Source organism: Lactuca serriola, chromosome 1, assembly GCF_051521515.1.
Source record: "Lactuca serriola cultivar US96UC23 chromosome 1, Lser_US96UC23_V15, whole genome shotgun sequence".
Lineage (NCBI taxonomy): Eukaryota > Viridiplantae > Streptophyta > Magnoliopsida > Asterales > Asteraceae > Lactuca > Lactuca serriola.
Window position 1 is genome coordinate 43,726,089 of NC_136408.1, and position 16,700 is coordinate 43,742,788.

At 34.9% G+C, this 16,700-nt stretch overlaps 3 protein-coding genes and 1 pseudogene across 4 annotated transcripts in view; 1 reads left to right on the forward strand and 3 right to left on the reverse strand.

Moving 5' to 3' along the window:
- Positions 1-1,798: 1,798 nt before the first annotated feature.
- Positions 1,799-4,217, forward strand: LOC145086251 (Core-2/I-branching beta-1,6-N-acetylglucosaminyltransferase family protein). The gene is made up of 2 exons (XM_079024005.1): positions 1,799-2,771; positions 3,339-4,217. Exons 1-2 carry the CDS (start codon positions 2,262-2,264, stop codon positions 3,975-3,977), a joined length of 1,149 nt encoding a protein of 382 aa, XP_078880131.1. The 5' UTR covers positions 1,799-2,261; the 3' UTR covers positions 3,978-4,217.
- A 671-nt stretch (positions 4,218-4,888) lies between these two features.
- LOC145086244 (IAA-amino acid hydrolase ILR1-like 4) lies at positions 4,889-7,337 on the reverse strand. Its single transcript, XM_079023993.1, has 5 exons — positions 6,765-7,337; positions 6,311-6,436; positions 5,693-6,007; positions 5,462-5,590; positions 4,889-5,368 (listed from the first exon to the last, which is right to left on the reverse strand). The coding sequence occupies exons 1-5, from the start codon at positions 7,098-7,100 to the stop codon at positions 4,973-4,975; spliced, it is 1,302 nt and encodes a 433-aa protein (XP_078880119.1). The 5' UTR covers positions 7,101-7,337; the 3' UTR covers positions 4,889-4,972.
- Positions 7,338-8,229: 892 nt separating this feature from the next.
- On the reverse strand, positions 8,230-10,407 carry LOC145086259 (ESCRT-related protein CHMP1B pseudogene; annotated as a pseudogene). Its single transcript, XR_013700358.1, has 3 exons — positions 9,912-10,407; positions 9,431-9,735; positions 8,230-9,064 (listed from the first exon to the last, which is right to left on the reverse strand). The product of XR_013700358.1 is annotated as an ESCRT-related protein CHMP1B pseudogene (transcript).
- Positions 10,408-13,285: 2,878 nt separating this feature from the next.
- Positions 13,286-16,700, reverse strand: part of LOC145086269 (Tudor/PWWP/MBT superfamily protein) — a 4,778-nt gene continuing 1,363 nt past the window's right edge. Inside the window, exons 2-3 of the mRNA XM_079024022.1 lie at positions 15,291-16,069; positions 13,286-14,599 (exon numbers count right to left, since the gene is read on the reverse strand). Coding sequence (XP_078880148.1) covers positions 13,788-14,599; positions 15,291-16,069 — 1,591 coding nt within the window. The 3' untranslated portion in view covers positions 13,286-13,787. The remainder of the gene's footprint in view (positions 14,600-15,290; positions 16,070-16,700) is intronic.

Here is a 16,700-nt window from a genome sequence, read left to right on the forward strand (position 1 = left end):
AAGAAGTGGAGATTGGCGGATTTTTTTGACAATATTATCACTCAATTGTTTTTTTTGGGGTTAATTATAGGAGTAGAAAGTTTTCTATTAATTGGATGGGTTGGTTTCAAGACCCAAACATTGCTATTTCTTAATGTTCTTGTAATTAATGACATTTTGGTTTTCCCAACTAGATTCTTGCTAGTCTGGTTGTTTTTAATTCAATTGATAATCATTAAAAAAAATGTAAGAAGATTCTATTAAACATTAATAATCGAAGACTTATATTTATCACTTACTTTTATTTAATGTATTTTATTACAGATTTGACCTATAAAGCAAATCATTTTACGATATGTCATTTTACATGTCCTAAGTAGATTATCAACCAATTTTTATCAGATATCATTTTTGATCAGCTAACATCTAACATTTTAGCTAGTCTGTCAAAGATAACCTTATAAATCTGTATTTATTTATTTACTTTCATTTTCTCATATATTATTATTTTTTAAATAACTTTTACACATTATTTATATAGATATCACTTAATAAGTAAACATTTAGAAAATATAAGAAAATGCAATGTTTTAAAACCTGGGTCGACCCGGCCGGTTGAATCAGTTGGACCGTGACCCGGGATAGAAGACGGGTCAACTGATACCAGGTTTTTGTAAAAATACCGACCGGATCGAACCGGCCGGGTTTACCATAAACCGCGGTTGAACCGGGTATTTTGAACCGGTAAAAACTGGATTGGCCCGTTTATTAGGGCTTGCATAATTAAGTGAGTATCGCTCTAGGCCACAAAACAAACTCAGATCTTCTCTTCTATGGGAAACGAAAGCAGCGACTGCAATGCAGTGACCTCAGCAACGAGCCACAGCTACTTCCGTCATTCTCCGGCAACTTCCATTCTTCTCCAGGTGAGTTTTTTTCCTGCAAAACAATGATTTCTTTTTTTGTTTTTTGCTGCTACATCGACTGGTGTTCCTGTTGGCTGTTCCTTCTCCACCGAAACCCAATTTTCTTTTGACTAGCTGTTGTTATGAAATCAACGACTGTTATTATGAAATCAGCGACTGATGACTAGTTGCAAAACAACGACTTCCTTTCTTTTTTTCCTGCTATAGCGACTTCCGTTCATCCAATATTGATTAGCTGTTATGAAATTAGTTTTCTTTTGACTGTGAAATCAATTGACTGTGAAATCAGGTGATAGATTTGTTTTATTTTCTTCTCCAATTTTCTTTTTTCTCTAATTGACTTTGAAATCAGGTTATTTTCTATTATGGCTTCTGATTAGCTTTTCTTTTGAAACAGGTGATAGATTTGGTTAGTTTATTTATATGTCTATGTAGTATGTAGGAAAGCAAAAAATATATGAAAATAAAAAAGGTCATAAACCGGGTTGACCTGGCGGTTCAACCGGTTGACCCGTAAACCGGTTATCACACCGGTTTAACTAAAAACCAGAATTTTAAAACATTGAGAAAATGTCACTAAACTTTAGTCCATGGAAAATGACCTGTGGAAATTTGTACTAGAGAAAACATGCCCCATGAAAACTGACAAAGTAGAATGTAACCAATTTCCTCTTTTAGCTAAATTTTATATCAGATATTTAATTTAAATAAGTTTAATAGTATAAATAATTAAAAGTTAAAACATATATGTTACATACTTTAATAATTTTTTTTAAAAAAATAATAGTATAAATAGTTAAAAGTTAAAAGATATACGTTACATACATTAAAATTTAAGCTTTTTAGGTTGTTTTAATAAAGAATTTATTAAAATCCTGCATTAAATTCGTCATTCTTTTGTTGCCTTGTTGCCTTGTCTCTTGACTCTCTTCCCACCTGCACATTCACCAACGCTCTCCTTCGATCACACTCGAAAAGAACCAACACTACAAAACACTCCCAACTCCCAACTCCCATATGTCGGCTGACATTCATCAAACTTACGTTTCTTTCATCCCCACCCCACTCTTTCCTAAAAAAAATCAGCTTAGATATCTGTAGTTAGAAGATCTACTCCTTCCTCTTATTTTTATTTTTTAATTTACTGTGAAGAATCGCATGAGGGTTTTGATTTTCTTGACATGGGTATAGATTTGTTTACAAAAGAATTTCATGTTTACATGGCAGAAGCATGAAATTTTTTACATAATCGCAAGGTTTTTATCGGATTTTTTGTGCTCTTAACCGAAAAGGTGTAGTGGATGTGTTTGTGAAATTGTCTCGCAGAACGAATCTGCGTTTATTCTGCCCTAAAAAATGCAGTCAAGGTTAGTGACAATGGAGGAAGGCAAAGATCCCACCACTAATTCAATCAAGACAAATCAATCTAGGGTTTTTCCATTTAGATTACTTAGATTCATGTTGATTTTTCTAGGCGCTGGCATTATTCTTTCAATCATTAGTATACGCATGAACAGAAATTTAGGCTTTCGGACTATCATTCCAGGAACACAGCCTTGTTTTCAAGAACCCATTAGTTTACAGAATCTGATTAAGCCTCCATCAAATTACATGCATACAATGAATGACAGTGAGCTGTTATGGCGAGCTTCAGTTGTTCCTCAAATCAAAGAATACCCGTTCAAAAGAATACCTAAAATTGCGTTCATGTTCTTGGCAAGAGGACCATTACCTCTGTCACCATTGTGGGAGAAGTTTTTTGAAGGAAATGAAGGACTTTATTCAATTTATGTTCATTCTTTGCCTTCGTATTCACCAGATTTTTCAACATCTTCAGTCTTTTATGGGAGGCAAATTCCTTGTCAGGTTAGCAACATTTATTTTCTATGCCCTTTCTTACATTCTTGAACATTATGTGATAATTGTGATTTTATAATTGGTTTGTAGTGTTTTTTTTTTTTTTTTTTTTTTTTTTTTTTTTTTTTTTCCCGTAAGAGAATTGGTTTGTAGTGTTTGGGTGGTCTATTTTTGAATATGATTGTATGATCATTTAGGTTTAGTTTGATACTAATTTTAACAAAATTGATTACCAAGTAGTGGAGTAAAACGGCTTGTAATTGTATACCCTTAATTTATCAATTGCAACTTACGTTTTAATTCAATTTTTGTCCCACAAAAAAGATAGAATAAAATTTGAAATTTTTGTCCCAATAAAATCTAAAAGATGTGAATGCCCTCATCATCATCAAAAATAGCAGAAAGAAAAGCCAATGGACTGTGTGTTTTTGCTATACACAAGTGTTTCCTTTTTACTTAATGCATCAAGAAAAGTGTTTCTTTTTCTTTCTCTCATATATAACTCAACTTTGACAATCAATTCAAATATACTCGAATAACGAAAACTCTTTTTTTTTTTTTAAACTCTAAATGTAGTTGGTGGAATGGGGAAGAATGAGCATGTGTGATGCAGAAAGACGACTTCTAGCAAATGCATTACTTGATATCTCAAACGAATGGTTTGTCCTCTTATCAGAAGCATGCATACCTCTGCACAATTTCAGCATAATTTATCGATACATTTCAAGATCAAGATTCAGCTTCATGGGTGCAATGGATGAACCTGGACCATACGGGCGGGGTAGGTACAACCCCAACATGTTACCAGAAGTCAACATTAGTCAATGGCGAAAAGGGTCTCAGTGGTTTGAAACCAATAGGAATCTTGCAGTTGATATCATTAAAGACACCAAATTTTACCCTAAATTTGAACAGTTTTGTAGACCTGCGTGTTATGTTGATGAACATTATTTTCCTACCATGTTGACTATTCAGTCTCCATATTTGTTGGCAAATAGGAGTCTTACGTATGTTGACTGGTCAAGGGGTGGGGCCCATCCGGCTACTTTTGGGAAGAATGATATGAGGAAGGAGTTTTTTAAAAAGATTCTAGAAGATCAAAAATGTGTTTATAATAATCAGCCAACTTCTGTTTGTTTTCTTTTTGCACGGAAGTTTGCTCCTAGTGCTTTGGATGTGTTGTTGGAACATTCGATGGAGTTCTTTGGGTTCTAGTTCAAGATTCTGCAGAATTTTTTAGCTGATTACTTGTATTTAAGCAGCATGAGATACTATTACTTACTGAGTAAATCTTAATCTTAGGAAGATTTATGGAACAGTTGATGGCTGAATAATAATTTGTTATCACTATTGATGTAGTGACACAGTTGTATAATACAAAATGAGAGATTTTGTGTTTGTATTTGTATTTGTATGAAACACTCTGTTTTATGGAAACGTAGATGCTTTTCGTTCTGTGTTTTGATATGTATTTTCAATGATTATTGTTGTTTTAAGTTGTAGATGATTAGTTTTTTTTTTTTTTTTTTTTTTGATGAATCTGATTATTTATGGTTGGAATAATTAGTTTAGAACTAGTTAAGACAGGCTGATTGTCCAAGGTTTGTTTCTTATGATGAATGAAATTATGAAGTGGTAATGAAACGGCAAGATAATAGAACGAATCCTTACTTTATATAATCATGTTTGATTGGTTTTAAGGGATAGTCACATGTTTGTTATGTGCTATCAAAAATTTAAATGAAATTAAATTGATACATAAAAAAATATTAGCTTTGAGCCTTTGACCAAATAACAATATATCGTTAAAATAAATTATATATAAACATGTTTCATTTCATTTGAAATATATATTACATATATTTCAGATATTCAAGACAATGTTAGTAGTCACTTAAAAATTGTTAAAGTCAGTTTTTTTTTTCATTCCTCAGTAATGCTACATTCCATTCCTTCTTCGATTGTTGCATACCAAACACCACCTAAGATCAAGATATAAAGATGACCTACCATACCACTAGATTCACTGACAAAAATTAAGCAATATATTAATATATATATATATATATATATATATATATATATATATATATATATATATATATATATATATATATATATATATATAAACAATAACACCAATTATTATAGCTTGAAAATAGTCTCTTTGTCAGCAAGAAGCAGTAAATTAATCCATATGAGATAACAATTCACAGTTCAACATGTTGATGTCTCTCCAAATCCTGAGTTTGACCAAGGTACCTTGCAGCTAAAGTCGCCTGCAATGCAGCACCATAAGGAAGAACATCTTCATTAAGTTCAAAAAATGGTGAATGCAACGATGCAGGTGTTCCCTTTTTTTCATCCTTCATTCCAATAAAATAAAAATAACCAGGTATAATCTCTTGATAGAATGAAAAATCCTCTGCCCCCATTAATGGTGGCGTCTCTTTAACATTATCAACACCAAGAACATCTCCTGCAATTTCTTGGAAGAATTTGTGTAACCCCTCATGGTTTATGGTAGCAGGGAAGAAGGGTTTATCCTTTGAACCAAATGTCACACTTGCATTACACCTATGTACACTTGCTTGTCCTACAATAACCTGTTTTTCAGATTATATTTTTAGTTTCAGATAAATGTAATCTCAAATTCTAAGTTTTTGTATTAATGCATACATATTAGTGATATTACATACCTCCTCTATTCGTTGCTTCAATTGCATAAAACTTTGTTTAGAGAAAGCACGGAAGGTTCCACCAATGGTGACTGAATCTGGAATAACATTAAAAGCACCACCTCCATGAAATTTGGCAACTGTAACAACCTAAAAAATAAAAATAAAATATTTATTTTTTATTATTTTCATAACAAACAAATGACAATTCATCTATGTATTTTCATAAGGAACACAAGGCTCTAGGGAAACCTGAGAATCAAGAGGATCGGTTTCTCTTGACACGAGATGCTGTAAACTGACAACCACATTTGAGGCTGCTAAAATTGGGTCGATTGAGTGGTGGGGGATGGCGGCATGACCACCTTTTCCGGTGATGACCGCTTCAAAAACACCACTTCCGGCCAAAATAGCACCGGATTTTGAGAAAACTTGGCCAAGAGATTGCTGTGGAGAAACATGTAAACCAAATATGGCTTTCACATTCTCAAGAGATCCACTATCCACCACCTGTTTTGCACCACCACCGCCTTCCTCCGCCGGTTGAAAAACCAGGACTACTGTTCCCTGCCAAATATATGCAAAATGTTTTGAGTAATTTGTACTCGTATGCACATACAGACTATGAAACTCTTTTAAAAATGAAAAAGAGGGTTAATGCAAGAAGTAGCAATGTGCTTTCATTGATTTGTTTGCATCTTACTTCATTCTTTATATTAAAACATTGTGCTTTAAAGAAAAACCTAAATTATTGTTAGGAATTCAATCCTTTTAACTTATAAACAAGCACCCATACTTCATCTAAATTCTATCTACCAAAATGGTGAGCATTCAAAATAGAGGATGCAATGAAAAACTAAACAAACCTACCTTCAAAAGATGGCTATAGTTTTTGAGAATCTTAGCTGCCCCAAGAAGCATTGTGACATGACCATCATGACCACATGCATGCATCTTTCCAGGAACTTTACTCTTGTGTTTCCATTCCACCATTTCCTAATCACAAAGATCATAAAACTTATCAATACACTTATGATGTTACATCCACGAGTCAATCATTTATTGAGCAGTTAGAATTTGAGTCAATTTTCTCGAATTGGGTGTAAATAAGAGCTCGAAACAATAACTATAAGAACTTGATTTGAGTTCTTAATAAGTCAAAGTTCAAAACGCATAACAAGTAGTTCTTGTAATTAGCCAGAGTTCAAAACTCAAAACAATAGAAATGGATAATAAATCTCGCAGAAAGTTAATCAACTTCAACTATCTAAGAAATTAATCTAGCAGGAAAAAAATACAAATTAAGCTTAAAAAATAACAAAACCTGCATGGAAAGAGCATCCATATCTGCCCTTAGAGCAACAAACGGAGGTTCGCCGGAGCCGATGAATCCAACAACACCGGTAACTGCAATTGGGTGTTTGTAAGAAATCCCCAATTTATCCAATTCTTCTCTGATAACTTTACTGGTCTCGAATTCTTGATATCCCAGCTCTGGATTCTCATGTATCTTTCTCCTAACCCCCACCATCCAATCAAAAACCTCACTTTTCTTTGCAAATTTGAGAAATTCTTGCGAGATCTCAGAAACCCCAAATGAGATTTGAGGTTTAAGAAGCGAAACAATCATAATCACAAAAAACCATTTCGAAACTTTCATTTCTTCGGTCTGAACAACTAAGTAATAGTCAGTACGATGGTAAGATTGAATTCGTAAGAAGACGAATTACAGAAATTGGTGAAGAAAATCAGTAGGGCAAGGAAGGTGAGAGTGTATGTTGTGTGATTAACTAATTATGAGCATCGTAGTTCATTGGGAATGAGGTGAAATACAGGGAGAAAAGGTTGAATTGACGAATATTTGTGTTAAAAAATAAGGAGTAGGTGAATTAAGATGCAGTCGATATTTTCGCGGTGGCTCCTCCGTTGATTCCCGCCGGCACCTAATTTGTAAACGTGCTTTAATTGAAAGCATGTGCGCAAATGACAACTCATCGATCCGTTTGAGATCATTATTATTTTTTCGTGTCCGTATATTTGAAATTTTGAATTATTGGTGTTTAGTTGGGTTTTTACTATGAAGCTAAGATTCTAATAGCAAATTTTGTGATACTCATGCACGCTATAGTCGATATTTCTTGAAGAAAGTGCTTAACACGATGATTGTCGATATCCAAGTTGATTATCATCACATTATTCCATGTTCTATAGAGTCCGGTTTCTAACAATTAAGTTACCAGTTTAATCGTTATATTGGTTTTTTTTGTTCATCTTGTTATCCACTCCATCAGATCCAGCTTCAAAATTTATCTCTTGTTTTATGATAATGTTATTCGTTAGAGATATAAACATAACTCAAATGGCTACATATATTAGTAAAAAATGGATAGAGATTGCAACCCCTAGAAATGAAAAACAATAATTCTCAAATTCATGAACAAGACAAGATCCCTTCATCTTGTAGATCTCAAACCCAAGATTTTTCTTAGGAACTCGCTTCATAAATTAGTAAGAGAGATATTTTGTTGCATAAATTGGTAAAAAGAGTGCAACTCAAACCTCATACCAAAAAAAATACAAAACTACACCAGGCTAAGGCTACAATTTCTTGCCCAATTTGTTCTCTTTTCAGGATCATCTCTTACTTCTTGGCTGCTATGTTGAAGCGTCTTTAAAGTTTTCTAATATTACAAGACACAACTGGCTCTTAAGTATTATCTGCTTGCTGAATCAAAATCATACCACATGAAAAGTTATAGCAATCATCAAAACTCCAGATACCCACATAATACATGAAGAAATAAAGAAGCAAAAACTAATATAATGTTGACAAACATTTCATATTCTTACTATCAATCGATCACCTTTTAATAGAATAGACAGTATAAAAGCCAGACATAAAACCATGTTAAAGTCAGTAAAATGTACACATTTATTCTGGAATTGCAGACAGTTATATACTACTGATCAGACAATTTCAGTTACCCGCGAGCTTTAAGTTCTGCAAGACGCCTAGACAGATCATCTTCATCAACCTTCTCGGCATTCTTTGTTGGCACAGCGTGCGCAGCTGGTTGTGGCAAACCCACAGACACCTCCAGACCATAATCATCAGCCACTTGTTGCATCAAGCTGTTAACTTCTCCTTCAGGAGTCGAAAGTGAAGTGCTACCGGCCATCGAGCTCTCCATGAACTCTGCCTGTACCTCCATATTCACAAACTGTCGCTCAAACTGGTCCATCGTCTCCGACATCTTCTGCAAATTACCTGTTGCTAGGGTTGACTCAAGAGACTTGACGATCGACCCCATCGACTTGCTGATCGTATTCATCTTGGCTTGTGTATCAAGTCTTGCGACCACCGCGTCGAGGCGAGAGGCTAAACGGAGGTAATTCATCTGTTCATTACGCTTACGGATCGCGTTTTCGGCGTAAATTCGTGCTCCGTCCATGTTTCCTTTCTCGATTGCCTTCTTGACTTTGAGTTTCTCGGTTTTCTCGTCTTTTTCGCACTTCCTTGCCTGGCGTTGGAGGCTCTTCGCGGTGAATTTCAGTTCCATAATCTGATTCATCAATTTCTCCGCTTGCCCCATGTTTGGATTGAGCGACGATAGATCGGAGAAACTGCAAAAGATTTGCCCTCTTCTAAGCTAGGGTTTGGTACCTTCAATTCTTGGAGATTTGGGAATTGGGCGTTTCAATGCGTTTCATGAATTGATTGGGTGGCCGTTACAAGATTGGTTTTATATGGATGTTTTGGATATTGAACAAAACCTTCTTTATCTTTTATTGTTTTTTTTAGTAAATTACAATGAGCATCGTGGTTTGGGTTAATTTGTGTTTGGTCCATAATTATTTTTTTAATTCTGATCATCCTTACAACTTGATTTGTTTGGGAGTTGGTCCCTACCTAAAAATCAAATTTATATCCTTCTTATTCTTTTTATTATTATTACTTTACTAAAAGAAATATTTTATATAAGGTCTCACCTCACTCTTAACCTTCTCTTATCTCTATAGTCGATGTACAAACCGTCTTCTTCCACTTTTTAGTCCCAGAGCTCCATCACCAAACAACTTGTGATAACTCATCACCATATCTATATCTGCAACTTTAAACACAAGAACACTCATATATAAAATGCACCCGGATGAAACCACAATAACCCCATACTTTTGAGGATTTCAGATGCGAAGTTGTGGTTCAAGATTCACCAACATATTCGCTTGAATCACCATCTGCAATCAACTATGAAACCCACCATGATCAAACCTAAAGCCTTCGTCTTCCTTCACTGTAACACATCATCAGGGAACAATGTCACGAAGGGAGTTCCATCCACACCTCTAATTAGACAAACTGGTTATTTCAAAAAAAAAATGTAAAGTGCTTTCCATTCAAACCAGAAAATATAAAATGATTTTCATTCAAACCAGTTAAACAATTTTAATTCAGAAATGTTAAACAAACCTAATGATCTCCTAGTTGTTGAACAAACCCCCCAAATTTTCAAAATCGATGCAGCGGAGATCGAGACTGAAAAATCATAATTAACTCAAAAGAGAGGGTGAAAGATAGGATGAGGATGAGGTGGTGGTGGTGGTGGAGATGACAACCATTGGAGATCAAGGCTGCAAAAATCAAAATTAAAAGATTATGCAACAAACTCTCGTTGATTCAGATGATGTTTCAGGAAAGGGTGATTCCTGCTTTGGACATGGGTGAGCTGGAGGTGGAGACAGCAGCATGTATGTTGATTTTGTGCATCAAAAGTGATAAGTACAATTGCTGGTGGTTTTCAGGGAATAACAAAAGAGTAATTTATCTGTGGGCAGTGGACAGAGTGATGAAGAATGTATTATTAAATCGATGTTTAGGAAGTAGATATGGGAAAGTGTGTGTTTTCGACATTGTTGGACATATTGGAAGAAGGAGATGGTGGGGAAGGGAGTTAGTGACCAAACGCAGTAGGTAAGAGGGGTGATGATCTGGAAAGAGAAGAAGAGTAAGGGGTGGTGGTGGGTATCTTTAATATTAAAATAAACAAAATGTAAAAGTAAAAACAAATTAGAAAGGGTATAATTGTCTTTCTACATCCATCCACGATAAAATATACAATAAAAATAAATTATAAGGATGGTCCGAGTGAAAAAAAAAATGAGTTATTGCCCAAACGTGCAAATTACTCAAATCATATGGACGATTCGTGTAATTTACTCTCGTTTTTTTTTAAACGCCTTATACACACATGCTAATTCTAAGCTATATATTTCGTCCACAATAAGACTTAACCTGTAAACTTTGACTAAAATGCTCTCTTAGGCTTTTCGAAAAAACCCGAAACTAATTCTACCCACCCGACCCATTCCGAATTCGGGTATAATGGGTCGGGTAGAACGGGTAACGGGTATGAACATTCGGGTAATAGGTTAACCCGATAATAATATAGGTCAGGTTTTAGGTATGAATATTTACTTTCAGGTATACCCGAATACCCGAATTTGTTTTTTAAATAATACCAAATATACAATGCAGTCACGTACGCACACTTCAAATATAACAAAACCCTTCGTTTCCTTCTTATAAACGACAGCTCGACAGTCGACGCAAACTTGCAAAGGGAATACGACGCTGAAGCTGAAGTCCTGAACCGTCATCACAATTCTCAGTTTCTCACTATCGCACGGAATGGAATTAAAAAAGTACATAACATATTATAATGATTTGTATTGTTATTATATATATATATATATATATATATATATATATATACACACACACTTGTTAACTGTATGGAGTATTTTCCTACCCGATTCTTTATTAAATCAACCAACATGTAAAAATTAAAAAAATAAAGAAAAAAAATTATCAATAAGTGTCATTTAAGAAATTTTCAAGTATACCCGATAATTACCCAACCCGACCTCAAACCGGAATATCCGAAACCCGAAAACCTGAATTACAATATAGGTCGGGTATCAGGTATTTTTTTCTTAAGGAAATACCCGTTCTACCCGACCCGTTCTACCCGAAATCCGAAAATTTTACCCGTTCGGCACCCCTATGCTCTCTTTTGTCGAACTTGTAATATCGTTAAGTCAAAGGCTCTTTGATTTTTATTATTTTTCATTTAAAATTATTTGTTTGATTGATTCTTTATTTTGGTTAAGATATAACAACTAAAATTGTGTTAAGTAAACTATAAATTAATTTAAATATATAATCCGAATTTCTAAACATGTTCGTATTAATATATTACTAAATAACTATTAATTATACACAATTAAGATTTGTAAAAAAAATATAATAAATAGTTAATATGTGTAACACCTAATATATATTTTACACCGTATTCAGAGAATAGTTTCGAAACTTTGTTTTTTTATGAAAAAAATGATAACTTGTTTTTTAAACGACAAAAAACCACGAAATGTTTACACATTTGAGATTTTAGCTAATAAAAAACTATGATTGCCCGCATGGATTTATTTTAAATAAACAAACTTTTCATTGGTTTTTCGAAAATAAAATAAACTTTTAATGGCTTTTATGAAGATGCAAGTTTTTCTTAGGAAAAATAGAGAATACAATAAGATAATACTCTTTGTCTTATCTTTTTTTTTGGAAAGCGGCAAATAAATATATATTAAAGCAAACCCAACATCAAGTTGATGTGGGGCACATAGTACAAATGGAGAATATCACAAAAAACAAAACAAAGATTTCATACTCTCTGGTCCACCTTTTTGCATGAAGTTATATATTTGCACCAAGTAAACATTAGAGCTTTTATCATTTCAACTATAATCGTCTGTCTCGTGGGGATGTTCTCGAAAACCTGTTTATTCCTACAAACCCATATACACCATAATGTTCCACATAGTATCATATTCAGCAAGTTTTTTTCCTTATTGCATCCAGACTTTCTTGACACAAAAAGTAGCATATCTTTTTACCGAACTAAACCTTTCACCATTAATTTCGCACCAGTTAAGTATGAGATCCATGACTATCTTCGTCATCGGGTAGATAAAATGCAATAACATTATTTTGCTCAGATATTGAAAATCCAATAATATTACAGTACAATAATATTTTGTATGATCATAATTATCTGAATCATACTGAAAAGAATACAATAGCATTACAATAATAATATAATTAAATTATTATATAATTGCAATAATATTACAATATAAATAGATAAGTCACCATCCGCCAGCACAACATCATCTTTACTTCACTTCACGCCAATGGCGGACCTTAGTGGTGCCCCAGGGGTCCCGTACCACTGCTCCGACGCCGGCACGTAGTGTAAAAAAAAATTAATGTTTTTTCTATTGGGTGCACCGGCTTAAAACACGAGTGACACTACTAATATATGTTTGTTTGAAATTTTTTTTTTTAGTGTCACCCCTACGAAAATATTCTGCGTCCACCACTGCTTCACGCTACAGAGGGTTTGATCGTCAACAAATAAAAGTAAGGGAAAAAGAGTAGAAAGAGAAGATGTGTGGTTGGATGTGGTCGCAGATAGAGACGTGAGGGTTTTACATCACCACCCCGCCATAGCATAATTATGACCATTATTTTGAGTAACGCCTCGTCTTTTGCTTGAAAAAACTCATTGTAACCGTTTGACCTATTATTTTTGCAAAATTTGAAAAGTTTATCCTTTTATGTAAAAAAAATTAAAACTTCGATTTCGGATTTCAATTTCCTACTAAAATTTGACCAGGTAATTCTTCTTATGTATATGCTTCTATTTGAACTAAAACCCTTTACCAAAAATTTTATTACACTTTCTCCTACACCAACGACAAACCCAAAAAACAAACAAGACAAAAGAGCAAGATGAAATATTGATATATCCGTAGTACCTTTAAATATTCTGTCATATTACATTCCACCAACTTGATAGTTGATAATTAACGCTACACGCCCACATAACCCGAGAATAATTAACCAAACTTGAACCAAGATGTCCGAAATCATCACTAAACCCAAGTCTTTACACCTAAAGACTAAAGTTACACGCACCATTGGCATTTCTATACAAAAGGCGACCCACCATTAAAAGTTAAAACAAACCCTGCTCCACGCACGCCATCACCCACCCACAACTCCATTATTGTACAACGGGGCGTTGAGAGTGTATTAAAAACTAAAACGAGCAAACAAACAAACAAAGTTCCAAACTTGAACTTTCTAACCGGATCAAAAACCCTAAGTAGTTTTTTTTTACTTTTTAAGGGCTAAGGCTAATAAATTACATTCATCATCCCTGTATTTTATCCAAAGTTACAGATAGACACCACCACCGCACCTCTTCAGTATATAAAAATTTCACCTACCAAGTGCTGTATTTATTCTACCAAAAACCACCTTCAACGGGACACAAGCTTCTCCAGGCTTCTTAAACTTTCCCGTTTCATTCGCCGGTCTTTTAGACCCCGTTAAAGACGACAACCGTCGGATCTTTTTGTTCGATAAGATCCCGTTCCCGTTTCTTTTCGCTTTTCCCGGAGACTTCCCATTCCCACTCACACGTGCTTCTAGAGCCATCCGGACATCCCCGTTGTTGACCACCCCATTGACTGCACCCAACTCACAGCTGCTACTATGACATTCCGAACTGTTCAATTCAAGATCCGATAAGCTTTCATTCCCATTCAAAACCTCTACAAGAAGCGGGTGGCCCGTTATCGGTTGACCGGTCAACTTGCTCATTAGAGATATATACGGGACATGTTGAGGATGATGCCCCGAATTAACCTCAATATTAACATCGTACAAAGACCCGCTATCCTGTTTTCTGAAACCAACATCTGACGACGACTCGTATTTCGGGTTGACTGTAAACCGGGACTGCCGATAAGGGAGTGACCGATGCGGGGCCGTTGCCGTTGCTGTTGCTTCCTCAACCGGGGGCGATTCGGTAATTTGTTCCGACTTCACTTTACAGACATGTGTTACATCAGGATCTAAAAACTTATGAATGGTTTTACTTTTGTTTCTTGAATTCCGTTTCCCTTTATGCTGCCATTTTGAAGTGCCACCGGAATTGATGGAACCGGATTCTTGTATTTCGTTGGGTCCCACCGGAGCCGTATCGACTAGACTACTTTGACCAGATTGAAGCTTTTCGGATACCATTGCTGTCCATTCAAACATTTTGAATCATTAGCACAAGTTTAAAGTCGATCATGTATTTCTTTCTTATAGCATCCTACTTTCATTTCTATCCTATTACAGCATCATATCAATGTAATGCAAGTTTAAAGTTGCTTTAAAGGGTTGAATGCAAGAATACCAACCTACTTTCATTTATTTATAGCATCATACTTTCATTTATTCCTATCAAAGCATTGTGCTTTGAAAAACCTACCTAACTGTAGCAACTGCCGTCAAATTACAAATCAATTTTCTTTTCAGTGCTATAGCCTATAGTGATAGAATATATATAAAGTACAATGTCTCGATAAGAATAAAAAATTGTAAGTCTTATAACCAGGTAGATTTTTGATGCTGTGACATAAAGAAACAGAAGTAGGATGCTATAATGAGCACAAGGGCGAAATGCAAGAAATAGCAACATACTTTCATTTATTTATTTATTATAGCATCCTACTTTGATTTCTTCCTACTAAATCATCATACTTCAAAATATCTACAGAATTATAGCAGTGTCATCTAAACACAAAGCAATTTCCACATCTATAATCAGGTAGAATTGTCGAAGTGCAATGTCTTTAATAAGAAAAAACACTGTAACTGAGTAGAGTTTTTCTAAGTAGAATGTCGTAATAAGAAAAAGCAATAAAAGTATGATGCTTTGATGAAAAATACCTTTAGTCTCCTTTTCTTCTCCGATAAAAGGAACATCAAAAAGCCTTGCAGAAGAATCGTTGTCAAGTAGCCCCGAAATACTGGAACTTCCATTCTCTTTGTCTTTCTGTTTAGAATCTGTAGGCGAGAGCGAGACATCATTATTGGAGCTATCAGAATTATTATTATTATTAATTACCACCGAAAAACTTCCGGAAACTTTGTTCTCAGGCAGGAAGGATCCGGATCCGGTCAGCTGTTCACACATAACGGGCACGGTCACCATGGCAGTGGTCTCTAACACCTTAGTCAACTGACGGCGACGGTTTTTCTTTTTTAAAAACTCATGAACATGTGCCACCTGGGATCGCCGCCGCTTAAACGCCCCGCTGATTCCAATGTCCTCAAGTCCTCTCATTCGTTTCTTACTTCCTTCATTTCCATCGTCTTCGGAATCATTCGGGGTTAATTCCAATTCCAATTCCAATTCCGGTGGGGAATTTGAGATGTATTCTAAGCCGCTTAATTTATCTGACATGGCTTCGGTGGTTTCTTCTTCATCTTGATCTTGATCTTGATCGGGGTGTAAGTGTTTAGTGTCGGATTGTTGGGGTGATTTTTTGGGTAATCGGGAACTTTCGATCTCAAGGGCGTGAAGAATTGCGTCTTCTCTACGTGCGTATTTCACTGCTTTTTTCGAAGGAACAACGGCTGACGCTTTTGCTTTTTCGATGCATTCATCGTATTCGCCACACCGGAATGATTTTACACGTTTTGATTTTTCAAGATTATACCAGTCTCTGCATCATAAATAGTGTGGTTCTGATTTAGGGATTTCTGAAACAAACGGAATCCACTGTTCCTTCTTTCACAAGTCAAAAAAATTTCAGAAAATTTAGGAGTCCATTTTATCCATATAGTCAAGCATGCTTACAATCAGAATTAATGGAATCATGAAAAGAATGAAATGATACTGTGAATGGAATGGAATGGAATTGACAAACAAAGTAATAAAATGGGTCATTAAAATCTCATATAAGATTACATTAAATAATAAAAGTGTAAAAGTTTGTGTCACCTAAAACTACATAAATAGGAATGGGTTACACTGTAGGTTACAATTCCATTCCATGATGGAAAGGGGGAAACACCCTATGACTAAGGAATGAAAAACAATAAAGAGGATGGAATCACATTCCTTTAGGAATGGTCCCTTCCATTGCATTAGATAAAACAAACAGCTTTTTTCCACTACACTGGAATGGACCATTCCCTTTCCTGATTCCATCAAACTGAACACTGCAAAAGAGTAATGAAGGGTCATTTTGACAGTAGCAGTGGCTCTACATAACAAGGACCTAACTAAGCTTTACTACCATGGTAACATTATAGCTATTATCAACTTAGTTATGAAATTTGAGCTCACAAATG

What these genes read in the sequence shown, in the direction of transcription:
- LOC145086244 (XM_079023993.1), bottom strand. Translation starts at nt 7,100, where the DNA reads ATGAAAGTTTCGAAATGGTTTTTTGTGATTATGATTGTTTCGCTTCTT. An exon ending in CCGATCCTCTTGATTCTCAG is followed by an intron (nt 5,591 to 5,692) that starts GTTTCCCTAGAG and finishes TTTATTTTTTAG; the next exon opens with GTTGTTACAGTTGCCAAATT. An exon ending in TGAAGCAACGAATAGAGGAG is followed by an intron (nt 5,369 to 5,461) that starts GTATGTAATATC and finishes TCTGAAAAACAG; the next exon opens with GTTATTGTAGGACAAGCAAG.
- LOC145086251 (XM_079024005.1), top strand. Translation starts at nt 2,262, where the DNA reads ATGCAGTCAAGGTTAGTGACAATGGAGGAAGGCAAAGATCCCACCACT. An exon ending in GGAGGCAAATTCCTTGTCAG is followed by an intron (nt 2,772 to 3,338) that starts GTTAGCAACATT and finishes CTCTAAATGTAG; the next exon opens with TTGGTGGAATGGGGAAGAAT.